At 37.2% G+C, this 21,206-nt stretch overlaps 5 protein-coding genes across 5 annotated transcripts; 4 read left to right on the forward strand and 1 right to left on the reverse strand.

The window, feature by feature from the left end:
• Positions 1 to 271: 271 nt before the first annotated feature.
• On the forward strand, positions 272 to 1,023 carry cldn28 (claudin 28). The gene has a single exon (XM_039693993.2). The coding sequence runs from the start codon at positions 371 to 373 to the stop codon at positions 935 to 937; it is 567 nt and encodes a 188-aa protein (XP_039549927.1). The 5' UTR covers positions 272 to 370; the 3' UTR covers positions 938 to 1,023.
• Positions 1,024 to 3,724: 2,701 nt separating this feature from the next.
• Positions 3,725 to 4,484, forward strand: LOC120494465 (claudin-4-like). The gene has a single exon (XM_039693630.2). It carries the CDS (start codon positions 3,845 to 3,847, stop codon positions 4,475 to 4,477), a length of 633 nt encoding a protein of 210 aa, XP_039549564.1. The 5' UTR covers positions 3,725 to 3,844; the 3' UTR covers positions 4,478 to 4,484.
• Positions 4,485 to 7,396: 2,912 nt separating this feature from the next.
• cldn30 (claudin 30) lies at positions 7,397 to 8,919 on the forward strand. The gene has a single exon (XM_039693622.2). It carries the CDS (start codon positions 7,538 to 7,540, stop codon positions 8,402 to 8,404), a length of 867 nt encoding a protein of 288 aa, XP_039549556.1. The 5' UTR covers positions 7,397 to 7,537; the 3' UTR covers positions 8,405 to 8,919.
• A 1,035-nt stretch (positions 8,920 to 9,954) lies between these two features.
• On the reverse strand, positions 9,955 to 13,223 carry mettl27 (methyltransferase like 27). Its single transcript, XM_039693623.2, has 6 exons — positions 13,152 to 13,223; positions 11,793 to 11,914; positions 11,583 to 11,711; positions 11,339 to 11,474; positions 10,837 to 10,929; positions 9,955 to 10,329 (listed from the first exon to the last, which is right to left on the reverse strand). Exons 1-6 carry the CDS (start codon positions 13,204 to 13,206, stop codon positions 10,124 to 10,126), a joined length of 741 nt encoding a protein of 246 aa, XP_039549557.2. The 5' UTR covers positions 13,207 to 13,223; the 3' UTR covers positions 9,955 to 10,123.
• On the forward strand, positions 12,544 to 19,580 carry nf2b (NF2, moesin-ezrin-radixin like (MERLIN) tumor suppressor b). Its single transcript, XM_039693621.2, has 17 exons — positions 12,544 to 12,817; positions 13,610 to 13,716; positions 13,807 to 13,932; positions 14,024 to 14,146; positions 14,769 to 14,852; positions 14,936 to 15,004; positions 15,095 to 15,177; positions 15,259 to 15,334; positions 16,607 to 16,744; positions 16,835 to 16,909; positions 16,983 to 17,096; positions 17,210 to 17,332; positions 17,565 to 17,782; positions 18,342 to 18,444; positions 18,529 to 18,668; positions 18,754 to 18,904; positions 19,394 to 19,580. The coding sequence occupies exons 2-17, from the start codon at positions 13,627 to 13,629 to the stop codon at positions 19,439 to 19,441; spliced, it is 1,761 nt and encodes a 586-aa protein (XP_039549555.1). The 5' UTR covers positions 12,544 to 12,817; positions 13,610 to 13,626; the 3' UTR covers positions 19,442 to 19,580.
• The last annotated feature ends 1,626 nt before the right edge of the window (positions 19,581 to 21,206 follow it).

The following is a 21,206-nucleotide window of genomic DNA, read 5'->3' on the forward strand; positions in this document are numbered from 1 at the left end:
TTAAAAAAAATAAACAGCATTAGGTTTGGAATGATATAGGGTGAGAAATTAAAGACGGAATTTCAAATTTGTGATTGAAATTGGCTACGTCATCAATAAAAACAGTTAGTGATTGCAGTGTTTTGAGTTAAGGGCAGCCACGGCTATAGTTAATTGTGTACTTCTTCCATGAATGTGGACTGAGTAAAAAAATCAAGTCGAGCAGGAAACTCGATACAGGTTTCCTCCCCTTGCTTTGCTTTCTCTTTGTTCAAATACACCAATACCTAAGGCACAAGGAAGAGCTTTCATTTTGTCAATAGTCATTTGCTCTCAACTACGTTGCTTTCCTTCTTTTCATTGCACATGAATCGCCTGTGTTCCGTACAAGATGAGGAGTCGACAGATCTTGGCTGAATGTCTGGCTGTGTTAGGCCTATGTGGTACTATCCTAGTATGTGCATTGCCTATGTGGAAAGTGACGGCCTTCGTGGGAGCAAACATCGTGACAGCACAGGTTTTCTGGAAAGGTTTGTGGATGGACTGCGTCCTGCAGAGCACCGGTCACATGCAGTGCAAAGCATTTGACTCCGTCCTGGCTCTGACTCAAGATCTTCAGGCAGCTCGAGCTTTGATTTGTGCCTCCATCGCTGTCAGTGTGTTCGCCATCGGACTGTCGGTTGTTGGGGCCGATTGCACAACCTTCTACAGAGAAGAGCGGCTTAAAAAGACCAACATTGGAATAGCAGCTGGTGCTGTCTATATAGTTGCAGGTGTAACCTGCCTTGTGGCTGTCAGCTGGTCGGCGTATGTCACTATTGTGGACTTCTATAATCCGCAAGCAATAGCAGGGAGTAAAGGAGAGCTGGGAGCTTCTATCTATGTTGGATGGGTGGCTGGTGTTCTGCTGATTGTAGGTGGAGGGCTGCTCATTAACACATACTCCAACAGATGTTGACCAGATGTGCGTATTAAGCCTTACGTGAACTTAAGTGACATGACTCTCTTTCCTGGAAGATGAAAAGTCTCACTGGCTCTATTCAGAGCAGTATCACCCTTAAAGAACACCTGAATGTCTGTGCAAATGAATAATATGATAACTTTATTCACTTTGCAATAATCCTGAAAAAATAAATTATATTCATTTGCAAATGTGAAAATGCAAATGAAAGAATTCAAGATTGGTTTAATTGTCTTAAATCTGTTTTCTGATTTGCATTGTTCTGTTTTTTGTTCAGAGATGTTTATAGCTATAAAGCGACAATGTTTCAGTTATGTCAACCTTTTTTATTTCAAGATATTACCATAGTAACCAACTAGTGTTATAATATTTTATCTTAATTCATATAAAGGTGACCAGAAAAGTGAAAATGTCAAATAAATAGTATGTAAAATAAAATTATGAAAATGAATGTGATTTTGAACTCTTTTTATACAATATTTTTTATTTGTGATGTACTTTTATGATGCAGAGACCACAGAGAGAATCCGCACTTATTAAATAATATATATTTTTTTAAAACAGGTTTAGCTGAAAAATTATATAAAACAGGAGACTATTGGATAGAATACATAAAATAATATTTGGCTGTAAGTGTAGAAAAATCAAAAGATTACATCCCATGAAGGTGGGTAAAACTCACTGGCTGTAATATTGTCCAATAAAACATTTACACAGCCAAATATGGCAAGAAGTTCTCTACCACTGAGCTGATTATATCTTTTGTGGTAAGACATATACCAAGCTAAGTTATTTGCATGAACACACACACACAGGAAAGAGATAGACGCCTGTCTTAGTACATCATGTACACCAAATATATCATATTTTAAACATAATAATAATAAGAAGAATTTGTTACATTTATATAGCGCTTTTTATGGGACCCCAAATCGCATTACATTGAAGGGGGAATCTCCACAACCACCACCAATGTGCAATGTGTGACGGCAGCCATATTGCACCTGAACGCCCACCACACACTAGCTTAGGTGGAGAGGAGACAGTGATGAAGTCAATCAGTATATAGGGATGATTAGGAGACTATGAGTTTAATGTTTGCAGTTTAATGTTTGCAAAGTTTAATGTTTGCAGTTTGTTCATTTGTGTACAAACCTCTTAATAATAAAAATAAAATAATTGTTTGAGATTAAACAAAGAACCGAACAAATTAAAAGTAAAAATTATTAATTCACTCATTCAAATGAAATCTTGTTAAAAAAGGGTGTATAAGAAAAATATTCAAATATGCGTATGATTATTATTTTATGGTTATTTTATTATTTTTGCCTATTGCATATTTTAATATAATAAATAGGCCCTCCTCATAATACATACTCATAATTCATGCGTTCTACTCAGACCAGACATTTAGTTTACTTTTATACATTATTATTTTGTGGCCTAGACATAGTCTATTTTTTTTTTTTTCCGTTTTCTGCTCAGTGTGGTTAGTGGTATCCTGCATAATATGTGTGGTATCTTGTTTAGTTTCAATGGTTATTTTACTTGGAATTAAGGTACATGTGTAATAATAATAATAATAATAATAATTCGTTACATTTATATAGCGCTTTTCTGGACACTCAAAGCGCTTCACATAGAAGGGGGGGATCTCCTCAACCACCACCAGTGTGCAGCATCCACCTGGATGATGCGACGGCAGCCATATTGCGCCAGAACGCTCACCACACACCAGCTTACTGGTGAGAGGAGACAGTGATGAAGCCAATTGGTGTATATGGGGATGATTAATTTGTGTAATTTGCATTAGCCTAAAATCTTTGATTGTTTTGACCTGTGATGTGAAATTATTTCTGAAATCATGTTCTGGTCTGTGCATGATCAGGCCAGGTTTTTTGTTTTATCTTTCTTTTTCTTTGTATTTCTTGAGGATTGTGATATCCTGTGAGAAATTTCAAGTTTGTTGGCAAGCCACTCGAATCTACAACGGCAAAAGAATCTACTACAGTGAAAGGGCAACAACTCCTAAGGAAGAGGACAATATCCTTTCTTTTCTTCTTCAGTCTTGCTCTAGCGAGACAATTCACATTTAGAGACTATTGAGTTTTTTTCTTTTCCTCAAGATTGACAGATGAATACAGAGACTGATTAGAAACTGATATAGGCCTACACTTTGAAAAGCATTGAATACTCGTGATAGTTTATGGTTACCCATAGACAAAATTGTTTGGTAAATTTGATTAATATTGAAGTTCTTGTTCAATCAAACGATTGACATTTGTGATATTTTTAAAGGGAAGAGTGTTTAAGAAAAAAAAAGGAAAAAAGACACCACTCCATTATTCATTATTTTATTCATTTTATTTTATTGTCATTGCAATTATCTGTGTTTCGGTGTAAAAGAAGAGTGCACTCTGGGTGAAATTTTCATGTTTGAACTGTGTGTATAATTGACTGACATTGTAATGACCCTTTCTTATTCTGCTTATTTTAATTGGAAAACAAATTACATACCAGTTCATATCTAACTTGTGTTGTCTGTTCTTTCTCACCACAATCCGCTACCTCTTTTATGAACTTAAAAAAAAATCTGCTAAATCTATCTGCGCCAACAACAATTAATTGTTAAATACAGACACCAGTTACAAAGGCCTAACACAGGCGTTAAAAAGTTTTGAAGCAAAACAATTTCCAGCATTTGATGTGGGTCCATTTAAACAAAACTGGTTCTACAGCTTTCTTTTAACAAATGCATGACCAGTAGAAGGAAACCAGTCAAGCTGGAAAGGCCGTCCCCTAGACAAAAGTGCGTGTTACATACGGCCGAGACACATATCTAACGGCTGCTATAACACCAACTTCATCTTACATTCATTCCTCCAAAGCAAGAGGTAAAGAAACATGGCGTCCGCAGGACTTCAAATCTTGGGCATATGCCTGGCTATGCTCGGCTTCTTGGGAAGCATCGTCATCTGTGGCTTGCCCAACTGGAAGGTGACAGCGTTCATTGGAGCCAACATTGTGACTTCGCAGACCATCTGGGAAGGTTTATGGATGAACTGTGTGGTTCAGAGCACAGGACAGATGCAGTGTAAGGTCTATGATTCTCTGCTGGCACTTCCTCAAGATCTGCAGGGTGCCAGAGCCTTGGTGATCATCGCCATCATCGCTGGGGTGTTTGGAGTCCTCCTGTGCATCGTGGGAGGAAAGTGCACCAACTTCGTGGAAGACGAGGCGTCTAAAGCGAAGGTCGCCATCGCCAGCGGTGTTATCTTCATCGTCGCTGGAATTCTTGTCCTCATTCCCGTCTGCTGGACCGCGAACACCATAATCAGGGACTTCTACAACCCTATATTGATGGACAGCCAGAGGAGGGAGCTCGGGGAATCACTTTACATCGGCTGGGCTTCAGCCGCCTTGCTTTTCCTGGGTGGAGGTCTCCTCTGCAGCTCTTGCCCACCGAGTGAGGATGTTCCCAGGAATGTGAAGTATTCTCAAGCTAGGTCTGTGGACAGCAGCAAAGCTTATGTTTAAAAAGTTTGAGATCAACTAAACAAAAAATGTTGAAGAGGAACTAATTTACTTACAAATTTCAAATGTAATTTCTTCAAATAAATGAAGCTTAATGAAGTATTGGAACATCAATTGCCACAAAATATTAATGCATCATACTGTACGTGTTCATATTTTTTCATTGTATATTAATTCAAGAAATGCATGTGGAAACCATTAGGGTTATGCACACAAAGGCAAAATTTATATAAAAATGCAGTAAAACAGTAATATTGCGAAATATCATTGCATTAACCGCAAATAACCGTTTTCTATAAATCTATTTTGAAAACTGATGATGTGTTCAATATTTTTGTGGAAACCATGATCATTTTTCCAGCATTCTGTGATGAAAAGAATTGCATTTATTTTAAATGGATTTTTTTGCAACAGTGTGAAAGTCTTTACAGTCTCTTTTGATCAATTTAATGCATCTTAAGGGGACAATATCCTTTCTTTTCTTCTCCAGTCTTGCTGTAGCGAGACAATTCACATTTAGAGACTATTGAGTTTTTTTCTTTTCCTCAAGACTGACAGATGAATACAGAGACTGATAAGAAACTGTATCAACACTGAAAAGCATTGAATACTCGTGATGGTGTATGGTTACCCATAGCCAAAATTGTTTGGTAAATTTGATTAATATTGAGGTTCTTGTTCAATCAAACGATTGACATTTGTGATATTTTGAGAGTAGAGTGTTTGAGAAAAAAGGGGGAAAAAGACACCACTCCATTATTCATTATTTTATTCATTTTATTTTATTGTCATTGCAATTATCTGTGTATGTTTTGGGGTAAAAGAAGAGTGACATTTTTTCATGTTTGAACTGTGTGTATAATTGACTGACATAATTAACTTTTCTGATTCTGTTTATTTTCATTGGAAAACAAATTACATACCAGTTCATCTAACTTGTGTTGTCTGTTCATTCTCTTCTATATATTAAAATATATATGTCGAGCATGCTTGTAGCTAATCTGTTCTTTATATGCAGTCATCAAACTATGTCATTATCCAGAAAGTTATTTTCATAGTTTTACCTCATATTATAATTGGTAACTTTTATCCATATGACATGTAGCAATGTGTACTTAATAAAAAATATTACTGTGCAAACATGGTGAATGTGTTTTTCCCTAAATAAAATATTAAATTCATAATATAAAGTTATATAAGTGTTATAAAATATAATATATTTATAAATATTCAGAAATAATCAATAAATGTAAATAGTAAAGTTTTTTGTCAACATAAACATGTTCTGTTTATAAATATATGCTTGAGTTTCTAAAGTTTTTTTGCAACAGGAAGAGACCGACCTCATATTTATTTCCAGTAGGAGACTGTTCGTGTTTTATTTAAGGGGCTACCAGAGGAGATTTGAGATCTGTAGTCAAAAAAGACTTGACCCTCCCTTCACCAGCAATATTTTTTTTTATGACCCTCAAAAATGATTCTGAAAAAATGCATGACCCTGCCTGATAATTTATTGATTACTTCTGTACTGGTTTGCACTTGGCAAAGATGTTCAGACAGTCATTGTTTGTTTGGTTTTTTGGCTATTTTTTTACAACCATGACAAACGACTAAACTCCTGCTTTCTCATCTTACTAGGGAGGTAACGATAGACCAAACCTACAATTTGGTTCGTATCACAATTTTTGATTTGAAAAAAAAAATCATGTTTTCGGTGCTGGTGCAGTGGTGTTCATGTAACATGTAAGGGTAAAGTATAAAGTATCTAAAATTGCCACAAAGAAGTGGCAAAAGTAATGGTTATGAATATGTAGCAAAAATATAATAATGATTATGAATATGAAAATATACTGTAGCAAGAAGACATTTTAATTGTTTATTAAAAAACAAGTCTTTCTTTGTCAGTGTCGGCTGCAAATATGAAGGTGACGATGCTGACTCGCGATCTTCGCAGAAGTGAACGAGCCAGAGAGAAATGCACATTTCATATGGATTACATATGCAGTCTGTTTTCTTTCGTTTTGAATTGATCTGTTCAAAAAAAAGTAGACATTTCAAGCTTTCTATATATTTATCAGGTCTGTGAGGCAAGTAACTTGGGCTATACGCTGAGTTTCAGTTCATTTATTAGACGAGAGTCCAGTTCAACCGCCGGCGCCTCTGTTTCGTTATGATCTATTTTATACTATATTTACTTCTTATTTATTAAATCCAGGCAATTGGTTGATGAAAGATTGATTAAAATTAAGATTCAATTAATGAAAAACTAAATTCACTTTAAAGAAAGGCTTTACAACCTAAATACGTAAATGGCAGTAAAGTAGTGAAATCATTCTTAAAGGTTATAGTTTTCATCATTTAGTCATGTTATTTCAAACTTATATGACTGACTTTCTTCTGAAGAACATATTTTGAAAAATGTATCAGTGTTTTGTTTTTGTTTTTTTGTCCACAATGCAAATGAATAGTCAGAACATTCTTCATGTACCATGGACAAAAGAAAGTCATTCGAGTTCAAAAGGATATTAGGGTAAATGATTGCCGAATGTTCATTTTTGGCTGAACTTTTGGTTTGACATGGTCTTTTTAACATAAAAGAATAATTATGGCATCAATTATGAACTTTTTTTGAGATATATGGGCGGCCTCTGCGGTCAGAAAAAGCTCAAAAAGCGTGAGATCGAAACTGCCTCTGGATCCCTGTGGTGTATACAAGTGACGCACGAACACCTGAGCCCTTTTCAGGAGGAGTCCAATGCAAATTTCCATCTAAACAGTTGCCCATCTACCTCTTTTTACATGACCCGCCCATTGTCCAAGGAATCTGGTTAGTCTGGTAGCAAGCGGACTAATGGAGGCATGGTCTGAACTGCACACGCCTCCTCAGTCATTCTCTTTTCTCTTTAGCATACAAACTCCTCATCACTGTCACCAGAGTGAAAGCTGAGCTGCAGACAGGAATGAGTGAAGAAGGAAACAAGGCCTTCAAAAAGGCTTTAACCGGTGAGAGGAACGAAGAAGCCTCAGTATAGCTGTGGACGTGTATCATTTAACCCCAGCGAGATGGCTTCCCTTGGCATGCACATGTTGGCGAGTGCCTTGGCCTTACTGGGATGGACGGGAGCCCTCCTGTCCTGCATGATGCCAATGTGGCGTGTGACAGCCTTCATTGGAACCACCATTGTCACTTCAGAGATCATGTGGGAGGGGATTTGGATGAGCTGCGTTATACAAAGCACTGGCCAAATGCAGTGCAAACCGTACGAGTCCACGCTCGCGCTTGGCACAGATCTGCAGGCCGCTCGGGCAATCACGGTGATGTCTGTCCTTTTAGGAGCGGTGGGCCTTGTTTTGGCCTTCATCGGAGGAAAGTGCACCATCTTCATGAACAGTTCCAAAAGATCCAAAGCCAGAGTTGCCACGGCGGCCGGCGTGACGTTGATCGTCGCCGGAATTCTCTGCATCGTCCCTGTCTCCTGGTCGGCTGGCATTGTGGTTAAAGCGTTTTACGACCCGCTGTTGAGCGATTCCCAGCGCAGGGAGATTGGCGCCGCCATTTATGTTGGTTGGGGTGCATCTGTTGTCCTCATGTTGAGTGGAGGAATGTTATGCACCACTATATGCAAAGACAAAACAGAGGATGACAGAGGTCCTTCAGTGAAGTACCTGATCGTGCGCTCTTCGCAGGCAGGATCCAGCAGGGCGGGCTCGCACAGGATGCAGCCCATCTCTGTGAGGTCACGGCAGAGTGCCACTCCATCTGTGAGGTCCCAATGGAGTCAGAAAGCTCCACTGAATCTGGACAGACCACTCTCTGCAGACTCCCACCAGAGCAGGCCATCAACTACAAAGTCCCAGCTTGCCAGAGCCGAATCAATGCCAGAGTCTGAGCAGGGCAGGAGCATGTGGACAGTCCCAGCTGATTGGTGATGGAATGGATCAGATTCTGCTGGGCCCCTCTGAACTTAGTTAGACATCTGAAAGTGCTCCAAAGTCATACATTTGATTAAGGAGACACTGAAAGTGCAAGATCTGTGTTGACTGATGGACTTACATACAATCGGACAGTCATATACCTACCATAGCACTGTGAATGAGCAATTACTGGTCAAATGAAGAAATGAAGTTATGAATTTAGTGGCTGAATATTGTTATATAAAATTGATAATGCAGCTTGTTTAGAGTTGTTGTTTTTTTGAGAATTTGAGGCACTTTAGTAAGTACAGCTAATTGAGATGAAGATTTGCACTGTGATTACACAGACCTCAGCAGTCAAGATTATTATTGTTTTATAGTTCATTTGAATAGCTTTGATACATTTATATATTTGCAATAAATAATGTATAAATATGTGCGAAAATGTTTTCATTATGTTATTTACATCATGTATGAATAAAATGGCTGTCAGTAATGAGTGTTCTCATTTGTAATGAAAAAAAAAATAACTGACGCAGCTTCAACGAACTTGTGGAAAGTATTCCGTTTCATGCAGTGTGTTTTAACCTGCTAACTAAGAATCTAAAATGAACATATTTTTGGTTGAAACCAAGTCATATAAAAGTCCTGCTATGACCTTGGCTACACAGGTGGTCTTACAGAGAAGTACAATGGTTTGGTTTACAAGAGAGGGAACACTCTCCTCATTGTTAGCTATTCTTGTGTCAGCTCAAGCCCTGAATGAAACGGCCAAACCGGTTCAACAGAAAGTATCTGTTTTGAATAACGCTTTGCATGTTGTCGGGACACAGTATGTTTAAAAAGACGGTGGAGTGTGCTAGTGACGCTTACCATATAAAAACAACAACCAAAAATCTCAATATTCTTCTGTTATTGCTTAAAACCTAAGTATAAGCTGTTACAAGTCATGAAGTATGCCTATAAAGTCAACACTTCCCGAATGCCTTCAAGTATGCCCTTAAAATATTTGTCCAGTCAAAACACTGTGATTTAAGACAGTTCTACACTTTTCTAGAATGCAAGTTAATAAATAAACAGTGGAGTTTTTTCATGTGTTTATTTGCTTACATATGTAGCCTACATTTATTTCTATCTGTGATTGAAATATTGTCTTAATGACATAAAATAAAATGGGTCTCTGTTTGGTATTGATATACCGTATGCACATATAGAATAATGCAATTTCAACATCATAACACCATAACAACAACCTTTTAAACTGGAATGTGTCCTCAAAAAATCTAAACCGTAGGCTACATAGTGTGTTTTCTGTTTTGTTTATGTCACGGAAATGGCAGCTTCAAAAGTCTAGCGGTCGAAGTATCGAGGAGTGGCAAACTGAAAGGTTAGATGTAACTGGGGAATGGTAGATTTGAAACGATACACCTCAGACATTTTCTCACGAAATCCTTTAGCTTCATGGACTTTACTTGAACAAAAACCTTAAAGTGACTGCACTGTGTACAAGTTCCAGGTGAAAAAAATTAGTGCCAAAATACATAGATGGATCATGTTTTTGGCACTTCTCTTCGTTCCAGGTGCTTCTCTGGGGAACAAAAGCACTATTCAAACAATTTATAATTTATAAAAAAATGCTGCCACCTGCTGGTGGAATAAGAATTCTGTAGTACAATAGCTGTGTGTGGATTACTGTGCAGATTTGGTCTAGCACTGGGTTGCCCTTGTGTGACCTTATAAACTTTTCTGATACAGATAAATGGCACCAGGAATGTACCCGCTGTCCTCTTCTGAAACAGCTCTCTCCCATTCCTCCACCTGAACAACAGTCACACGGCTCCATTTCTGCTCTTCCTCAAGTGCTCTGATCATTTTCTCCAGCTCAGCCTTGTACTGCCAGTTATCAGCGTTCCCTCTAGTAGTCATGCACACATAGCCGCCTGTTACACAGAATGAAGGAGTTGAGGAAGAATCTCTGAAATGTACACGTTTTATATGCATACAAAATCTACAACAATGACATCAGATCAATTAAACCATCATATTGAATTAGACCAACTTAAAACACTTGCTTAAAAGTTGCTTAAAGGGATAGTTCACCAAAAATGAAAATTTGCTGTTAAATTGTTTTTGCTGATCGTTTCACTTCCTAAGATCTCAATGTATTGTCAGGAGTCATGGGTATTTAAAAAAAAATAAAAAATTACTGAGATGGCACCCATTGACTTTCAATAATATGAATCACAGAGGACCACGGTTTCAGCTAAAAATCTTCTACTGTACTACTGAAGAGTCATCTATATATTGCATGGTCTGAGGGTGAGTAAATAAACAGTAAATATTCATTTTTGGGTGACCGATCCCTTTAATAACAACAACAACAACACTTAACATGCGTTTAACTACATGTATTTCCGGTTATTAATGTGAAATGCACAACTAGTTACCTGGTTTTGTAACATCGCAGAGCTCTCTGATGACTGTAAAAGGCACATGCCCAACACTTAGAGCTCCAACAATTATAACAATATCATATATTTCTGAGACAAAAGGAGAGAATCAAGTCAAAAATGCAACAGAGCTAATCAATTTAAATATCAATATCATTATCAACAAAAGACTCAAGCATGTTTTATGATTCAGATGATTAGTTATGACAGCTAAACTTGGGAAATCAAAATGTGGATTCTTTATGTGGAGATTGTCTTATAGATTAAACCAGCAGTATATTGAGCAGATTAATGTTAACAATTAAAGTTCTGGTTTTAATAACATTGCAGTATACAGTATTACACAATATACATTAATGTGTATGGTTTGTATTTATATATTTTTTATACAAAAGTCTGAAACATAAAAATTACATTAAAACAAACATTACCAATGAGGAAATACAAATGAATCAGTTATATTTAGACAGTAAAAGCCCAAAACATAATGATTCATTACCAGCTTCAACTGAAATTTCATCATGACCAAGCAGGCACTGCTTAAGTTCCTGATAAAGTCCAGTTTTCTTTGCCAACTCCAGCATCGTCATACTTCCATCTACTCCAACAAAGTGATGGAACCCCATTTTCTTTAACTTTTCACAAACAAATGGGATTAAGAAAATAAATGACATCACTCTGTGCATTAGCAAGCTTATCACATTCTGTTGTGCCCACCAGCATTCAAATAAAGCAATGCTTACATGTGCAGAGACCAGGCCTGTTCCACAGGCCACATCCAGGACAGTGGCCTTCTCTCTGTCACCTGTGAAAAATGAGCTCACACACTCAGCCGCTAACAAAGGGGCACGGTAATCCAGTAGCGCTACATCCTGAGAAAGCAACATTATTACAGATGAGATTGTTTTCAAAAAAGTACTAGAAAAATTAGCCTACTGCCCCCTTTAGTTTACCTGCTCATAGTTCTCAGCCCAGATATCATAGAAGCCAACCTTATCCTGGGCTCCTGTGTTTTTATGAGCCGACAGGATCTTATTCCTCACATCAGAAAAGGTTCGACGGCTGTTCGCCATTCCTTTAGAGAAAATGATACAGATGCATGTCCTCAAGAGATAGGCTACTATAAACATTTCATGAGACATTTATATAACGGTTAAAATGTCTCTTTACATTTGGATAAAATCTTCTTCTAAAACGCAAAATTGTAATGTCAATAATATGTAATCTACATATCGATCTGCCAACGTACGCAAACTGAGATTCTGACAGAATATTTGATCATAAAATGTATAAAAGACTTTTCTATTAGACCCTTATTCACCGTCTGGTGTCGTTTAAAGCTTTTTGAAGCTGCACTGAAACTCTCATTTGGACCTTGAACCGTTTGGTTCCCAATGAAGTCCATTATATGGAGAAAATCCTGGAATGTTTTCATCAAAAACCTTATTTTCTTTTCGACTGAAGAAAGAAATACATGGACATCTTGGATGACATGGGGGTGAGTAAATTATCAGCAAAAGTTTTTTTTTTTTTTTTAAAGTGAACAACTCCTTTAATAAACTTAATGAAAAAAAAAAGCCTCAGTTCCTCGTTCAAATGCAGTTTATTCATTGAGAGAGTGGACAGAAATCAAATCACTGTAATCCAATCTCTTTAAACTGTTATTCTAGGTACCGGTAGAGGGCGGCAAAGAGAATAAACAACAAAGTGCTGCTAAGTGCTAACTCCCTATCCAACACATTCTAAGTTAACGTTACTCAAGAAAAAATCTGATTTATATTCCAGAACCGCCCAACTTTTGGTTCAATAAGAAAAATGGACGATTTTTAAGAGTTTTATACCCTTTCCGTTTCATTTATAGTGATTTCCATGTACGTTAGGGGAACGAAGCAAATACGGTTTGCATTGTTGTGGGTTATCGAAAAGACTGGAAACTCCAAGACGTGGATTGGGCCTGTTTCAACACAAACTATTCAAGGTAACGTTAACTTATTGTTATTTAGCTGGTTTCATTCCTAAATCTTTAAAAAACGTTCGCAAATGATTTCTGTACCGTTTAAAGTACAATTGTGCAGCTGCACACGGAGAAGAGTAACGTTAGGTAACTTTGTATGTCAGGATATAAGAAAGAAACACAAACTCTGTGAAGTCGTATTCTTCATGCTAGCTCGCTATAACATGGCAGACTGTGTAAAATCTGACTCAAAAAGGGTGAAGACTAACAATATGAACCGTGAAAATGAATAGAAGTAATTAATCTACGTAGTATTGTATGTAAACAAACAATTTATTAGCGTGTGTTAGAGACTTACCTGCGGTCTCATGCATCTGCCTTGTGAAAGTAGCTCTGCTCTCTTGATAGTGCATGCAATAAGTTAATTAATAATAGGCCTACCTATATATATAAATGTGCTTTATGAATAATAACGTCCTTAACTTTAAAATTTTCAAAATGTAAAATATTGTTCTGAGAACTATAAACTTTTTTTTTAAATTATTTTTATTTATGTTTCTTTTTTGTACATAGTTTGGAGCGAAACAAATTGGGGAAAATGCATTGTATCTAATTTTGCATATTAATGTGTTCTTGGGGCTACTTGTAATGAGTGTATCAATGGGAGTTAGGCAACAACTTGGTAACATTTTCATATTTCATAGGAACATATTATAATTTATTGTGTCTCCCCCAAATGCCTGATAAACTGTCTATGACGGGGTCTTAGGGGATATTTTTTACGTGACTATTTGACAGTTGGTTGGATGTTTGCAGGTGCCTAGGAAGTCACAATGTCGATTTTGGGTCTAAAAAAGAAGCAACCAAAGACTTTTAAAGTCAAAGTCAGCACTATGGATGCTGAAATGGAGTTCAGTTGTGAGGTAAACATGCATACCTATGTGTTTTTAATTCTGTGGCCTTTATTACCATTTTGTGACCATAACGTTTTTATGTTTATCTCCATCTTATAGGTCAAATGGAAAGGGAAAGATTTGTTTGACCTGGTGTGCCGAACCATCGGTCTGAGGGAAACCTGGTTTTTTGGCCTTCGATACACAGTGAAAGACACTTATGCCTGGCTGAAGCCTGATAAACGGGTGAGATGTGGTGGCAGAGCAGTGTGAACAAGTTCTCAGTAATATAGGAGGAATACCCTGATGAGTTTGTTGTTTTTTTAAATCCATCTAGGTTCTGGATCAAGAAGTTCCAAAGGACTCTCCGATAACATTTCATTTTCTTGCCAAATTCTTCCCTGAGAAAGTTGAGGATGAGCTTGTTCAGGAAATTACTCAGCACCTCTTCTTCTTACAAGTATGTGGGACTTGTTCTTGTGAATTGAGCATGATTTCTCTTTTTTTGTTACAGAATCCTCTTTTGGTGTTGCAATAATTGGGTAAAAAAGTGTAAATTGCAGGTAAATTTTTTTACAAAGATAATGCAATGTGCTTACTAAACATAAAGATAAGAACCGGCCACAATTGTTTTTTTAAAATGTTTTTTAATACCAAATTGCTGCATATAATATGAAAAGTTGTTGCGTTTTACAGTGGTTTTAAGCACGCCCCTCTCGTCCACTTGGTTGGGCGTGATGTCATAAAAGGGACTCCAAGCTTTTACTGTCTATGCCTGGTGGTCTATGCTCCACGGCAAGTAGGCTAGCCGTTATATTGGAGACCTAGCTAGCAAAAATGGTTAACTATTGTTGTGTTTTTGTGCGGGATGTACGAATACATCAAAAACGGTGTGAGGCTACACAAGTTCTCCAAGGACAAACGACTGATTTGAGACAGAAATTTTTAAATATATACATATTGAGCACTTTAATTTACACATTAGTTGGTTGTGGTGGTTAACCTGCAATTTACACGTTAATCTAGTTTATTTTTAGCAGAGTTTTTCTAATGTAGAGTTAAAATGAAGTTTCTTTACAAAGGTCAAAAAGCAGATACTAGATGAGGAGATATTTTGCTCTCCAGAAGCCTCTGTTCTTTTGGCATCATATGCTGTGCAAGCCAAGGTAGGTCTCTATATTATTGTTTAATGCAAAAATGCTTTATAGTGTTTATTAAATGTTAATATTTGTTTGTCTTTTTTCTGTAGTATGGGGACTATGATCCAAACTTTCACAAGCCAGGTTTCTTAGCTCAAGATGAACTCTTGCCTAAAAGAGTGAGTAAAGGCTGCACTACTTGAGAATCAACCAACATTTCCATTCATTAAAATGACTTCTGCTTTTGATTTATGTGTTTTATTTTCCAGGTGCTGATGCAGTATCAGATGACACCTGACATGTGGGAAGAGAAGATAACCGCTTGGTATGCTGAACACAGAAGCATCACAAGGTAAGACTGTGCATATCCTGTTGCGTTCATGTAAATTCTCTTCAACATGAAATACACGCTACATTTATTTTGTTTTTGTAGGGACGAGGCTGAGATGGAATATCTAAAAATAGCACAGGATCTAGAGATGTATGGAGTTAGCTACTTTTCTATTACAGTAAGTCTCTTTTTTTCCCTTTATTAAAAGATTTCTCCATTTGTACACTGCTTGGAAGAAGAAAGCTAACCTCTCACTAACTGATTGTTCACTACATTTGGGATTTTGAAAATGAATGCTTCTCAAAACTGAGACTTTGAAATCAATTTTGAAGGAACAATTTCCTCTTGGTATATTTTCGTAGATTTTGGGATTTTGAAAATGATCCCATTATTTACTCACCCTCAAGCCATTCCTAGGTGTATGGCTTTCTTCTTTCAGCCGAACACAATCAGAACTCAATGTGGTGCTCACACAGACGGACACGCTGCTGAAGTGCGCACAGAAAGCAGCTTCTTTATTTACAAATATGGATACACATAAATATATCAAAATGCCTTGTGGAGTATTCACAGCAGATTATGTCTTATGTGAAAGTAAACAGTTAGGTGTGGATGAGTATCACTATATTGGATCTGTGCTTTCAGTCTTAAATTGACAGAAGCCTAATAAACCTGCTGATTTCTGTGCCATTAATGTTAATCAAACAAAAGGGAAAGTAACTTACTGCTCCTAAAGGAAAATAATGTATATTTAATTCATGGAGTGAAGACTGTGTAGTATTTGTTTTTTTACATTGATTGTTTAATTTCTGTACTATTTCTAACTACATGTTAAATAAACCTATTGTACCTGTTTAATTCACATCTTCGCTATATTGTATTTGTCCACATGTCGTAAAGAAAATAACAAAAATAGTTTGTGATGTATATCGTTTTCATGAAATAAAATTGATCACATCATGAAACGCTTGACTAATATTAATTGATAAAATAATTTTAAGTAATGTGGTTAACTACACTTTAATAAATGGTACCTTATTGTAAAGTGTGAATTTTTTTTTTTTTTTTTATAATCGCAGAAAAATTTTTTTTCCCAATATGATTTTTTTTTTAACCAATATAGTGCGGCCCTAATCCTCGCTATGTGTTTTCTATACAGAGATATCGACATCGGTAAATATGGGTATCGGCCATAACAGTAATATTAATATTGATTATCGGTATCAGCCACAAATTTTCACATCGTGTGCATCACTACTCATTCACTATTCAATGGCATGACAAAGCTGGGAAGAGCCAGGATGTTATTTCATTTAACAATGATTATGTTTGGCTGAAAGAAGAAAAGTCACAAACACTTATGATGGCTTGAGGGTGAGTAAAGTATGGGATCATTTTCATTTTTGGGTGAACTATACCTTTAAATCTCTGCTACTTTTGTGTTACACAGCAAAATAAGAGGGACACAGAGCTGCTTCTTGGAGTTGATGCTCAGGGTCTTCACATCTACTGTCCCAACAGCAAGCTCAGCCCCAACAAATCCTTCCCATGGAGTGGAATCCGAAACATTTCGTACAGCGAGAAGGAGGTTGGGAGAGCCAAAAACATAAATTAAAATCAAATCCAAAATTGGGACAAAATGATTGTTCAAACATACCTTATTTTTCTCTCTTCTCAGTTTACTATCAAACCATTGGACAAGAAAAAGGAAGTTTTTAAATTCTACTCATCTCAGCTTAGAGTTAACAAACTGGTGAGTTGCTTTTATAAATGTGTTTCTGTAATAGCCTATCAAAATAGTTGCTCATGTCATTTGTATATGTTAGATATTACAGTTGTGTATCGGGAACCACGACCTGTTCATGAGGAGGAGGAAGGTGGATTCCATAGAGGTGCAACAGATGAAGGCTCAGGCCAAAGAGGAGAAGGCCAGGAAAAAGGTCTGTCATTTGTGTTTGTATCATTTATAATCTATATTAAAATGTTTGCCTCGTCTTGTATTATCTTGTGCCAGATCGCTTCCACATTGGCTATTATGTGTGTGTATATTTAGGTTGAGCGTCAAATTCTTGCACGGGAGAAGCAGATGAGGGAGGAAGCGGAGCGGGCGAAAGAAGAGATGGAGCGTCGTCTGTTCCAGCTACAGGACGAGGCTCGAATGGCCAATGAAGCTCTAGTGAGGGTTTTGCTAAGCTAGAAATGGAGTGATGTCAAGTAGTTCACTCTCTTTTCCCTGCCAGCTTGTAATATATGTCCTCAGAGCCCCAGCAGTATAAAAGCATGTGGTCCAGATGTAAATTTGTGCTGAACTGCAGATTGTCCTGGACTCCCATTAGAATTCCATGCTCTGATTGAGACTCCCTGAGCTTGATCCCGTAAGCCTCTCTTATTGGTCTCCCTCTCTGCAGCTGCGCTCCGAGGAGACGGCCGACCTTCTGGCGGAGAAAGCCCAGATCGCAGAGGAGGAGGCCAAACTACTGGCTCACAAAGCTGCTGAGGCAGAACAGGACAGGCAGAGGCTGGAGGTCACAGCCCTCAAAACCAAAGAAGAGAAGAGACTGATGGAGCAGAAGATGAGAGAAGCAGAACAACTGGCGGTTAAGCTTGTTGAGCAATCAGAGAGGAGGTGGGCCATTTGTCAGTTGTTGATACCAGTACCAGTGAAGTTTCATCACTTATTTGCAAAAACTATGTTAATGAACACACTTTTTAATTCAAAAGTTGAATATTTATATAAATATTAACAGTAGCACTTTATTTTACAGTCCTTTTCCCCAAGTATTTGTTATAGTAATTATAAAGGTTAGGTTTTAGGTACTACCCCTAAACCTAACCTTAACCCATGTAGTTACCTTACATTACTCAATACTTTCTTTGGAAAATACACATAAGTGCAACTATATTAACAAAATAAATGAAAACAATGGTTTCAGTTATTCTCTCATAATTAACATTGTTTCAAGTTTTCAACTAATTATTTAAGTAAATAAAGACTTTTTATATTTAAAGTTGCTCTCAATTTTTCTTCATTAAAAAAGGTTTTACACCGAGAAATAATACATTTGAAAAATGCTCAGTTATTATACTCAAATATTTGACCTCTCTGTGACCAATCAGAATCCAGTTTCACTGAGAGCCTTTTAGTTAAAGAAGTTGAATTCTTGTCTTGTTTTTGTGGCTGTCAGACTGAAGGAGGCAGACCACCTGAAACAGGATCTGAATGAAGCTAAAGACGCAGAACGGAGGGCAAAGCAGAAACTCGTGGAAATCACCAAAACAACATATCCTGTAATAATGCTACGACGTGAATCAAAAGTATTCTGCTGTTTATTGAATGCTTTTAAAACATGTCATTTGTTGTCATGTGCTCAGTTAATAGCAGCATACTCTAGCCCGCCTCCACCCACTGGGCCAGAGAATCCAGATTTGGCTCTAGACATGGGCGGCTCCATCCGAATGGACTTCAAAGACTCTGATATGAAGAGACTTTCCATGGAGATTGAGAGAGAAAGGTGCGCACTTTTATCATGTTATGTCTGAAAAACTACTGAAAAACGAAGGTGGATTTGAGCTGCTGTCTCCTCTTGTGTGTCTCAGGCTAGAGTACATGGAGAAGAGTAAACATCTTCAAGACCAGCTGAAGGAGCTCAAATCAGAGATTGAATCCCTTAAGCTGGAAGAGCAGCAACAGGCTGGAATCTACAACCTCAGGAGTTACGCAGAACCTCCTTATATTCCCCACAGCAATGTAAGAAACACTCACGCACCCATCAAATCACCCATTTGAGCTTTTTAATGAGCTATCGTTTCGCTTGATATGACCCTTATTCATAAAGCCCTTTGAACAGTTTGCATTTTGCAGTTTGCACTGAAACAGTCTTTTGGACCTTGAACCGTTTGGTTCCCATTGAAGTCCATTATATGAAAAATTCTGGAATGTTTTCATCAAAAACTTTAATTTCTTTTCAACTGAAGAAAGAATCACATGGATATTTTGGATGACATGGGGGTCAGTAAATTACCCGCAAAAGTTTTTTTTAAAAGTGAACTACTCCTTAAAGCATCACAGCTGTTATCAACATTGATGATAATAAGAAATGTTATTTGAGCACCAAATCAGCATATTATAATGATTTCTGAAGGATGATGTGATTTCCCCAATACTTTTCATGAAATAGTTCACATTCACCAAAAGAATGTAACAATGTTCTTATTCTTTCGTGTCTGTCGGTTGCAGAGAAATTCTGCCTACATGGCTCAGATGGCCTTCTACGAGGAAGTGTGAAAGAACAATCCAGCCTCTGTTTCAGGAGCAGGAGGCTCTGGAGGAACAGTTTGCAGCTCTCACTGAAGCATGCATGTACACCAAACCTCATATAGTGTACTTCTAAAATTAATATATTTCTTTCTTGTTTTTGAGTCAGCCAGTTTGGCTTTGTGTTACACCTCAAGTCGTGTTTTACTAACACCACACATTGTTTGGCTCTTTCAAGCATATGAAACTGAGTTTGTTTGTTCACATGCCAAAAATATGTGCCAGAAATGCAAGGTATTAAGGGATATTTCAGATACAGATAGTGCCTTCAGAATGATTAAATTATGTAATAAGGTTGTAATGCCAGCAGAAATACAAGGACTTAATAAGCATTGCTATTATCGGTTTAACACTAGGTGCCTTTTACACATGCCACAAATAGTGGCTTTAACTACAACAGCAGTAGATTTCAATAGATTTTTAAGTAATTGCATGTTTGGATTGTGCTCTTTTTTTGTGTGTGTTTTTGAACATTTGGATGATTTCTATTTTCCAGTACACTCCAGTGCCTTTTGAAAAGGCTTGCACTACTCATTGGGCTGGATGATTCTCCACCCATGCACTCTTTCTCACGTTTTGGGTTATACGGTCATATAACTTGCTTGGTGAGCGTGTCAGCTGTAACTACTCGCATCATATTTAGGAACTGAGGTAGATTGATGGCCTTTCTGTTTAGAAATGTGCTGTGCTCATCCATTTTGGCAGGAGACTCACACTCTGAGTGTTTTTTTGAATCTGTGACAGTTTTTAAAATAGTGATACACCGGCTGATTTATTGGTTTATCTACCTTTTTCTGTTCCTAAATCAACTGAAACTTGGATTTAGTGTTATGGTTGTGAGCCATGTTGACATTTCAGCACATTTACATCTGAGTAACATTTCAGATCTTGTTTTTTCCCCCCTTCAAATATTATGAGGATTTGTTTTGAGAATGTCAAAGTGTCCTTTGTTTCAAAATTCCATGGATGCAATTTACACAGGACACATGCACTCATTTTTTGAATGTTTTGAATGCTCTTGAGTGTAAAGACGGTGAATTTGTTGCAGAAATGTTGGTTTGAGACAAATGAACCTGTGCGCTCGTATATAAAGGGATGAGTTGTTATGATAGTGGAGTTTTTAGGTTGAAATGCCTCATTATGTTACAGCTGATTGTATATTTATCAGCATGATATTTTGCATCAATAAGATACCAGCAAAATACATGCATTAAAATGGATTACAGAGCAATATCTTTTGTAAATACACTACTACATGCATTGCTAAGTCGTAGTTAAATAGTGGAAGACATTCCTGTTAACGTCAGCATGACTGTGCACACTAGCTTGAGATGTCTTAAGAGAGAGTGATTTCACAAGGCAATTGTTCATGTTTTAATGAATGCCACTAAGTGCCCGGTTTAACTTTTTGGTTTTTTATTTGTTTTGTCTTTATCCGGCTGCACCACATACATCATTTGTTTTGGGCATGAATTTCACAATGTCACAATCAACATGTATGGCTTTGACTTCCTTTCAGAGCTCAAGCTGCCTTTAATGATGTGTGCCATTGATTCAGAGTCAGACCCAGATTGTCCATATGAATTGGACGTACAGCAAGCTCGTGCAGTGAATTGTAAACTGATGTACAAATAAACTGCAAAGATGCATTTAAGAGTTTTAAAGGGTGCTAGAACTCTATTGTGTTTACTGATTTTATTCTTTTTTTCTGGCCTCAAAACTCGGGAGGATGGTC

This window comes from Pimephales promelas, chromosome 19 (genome assembly GCF_988280905.1).
Source record: "Pimephales promelas chromosome 19, fPimPro1.hap1.1, whole genome shotgun sequence".
Taxonomy (NCBI): Eukaryota; Metazoa; Chordata; class Actinopteri; order Cypriniformes; family Leuciscidae; genus Pimephales; species Pimephales promelas.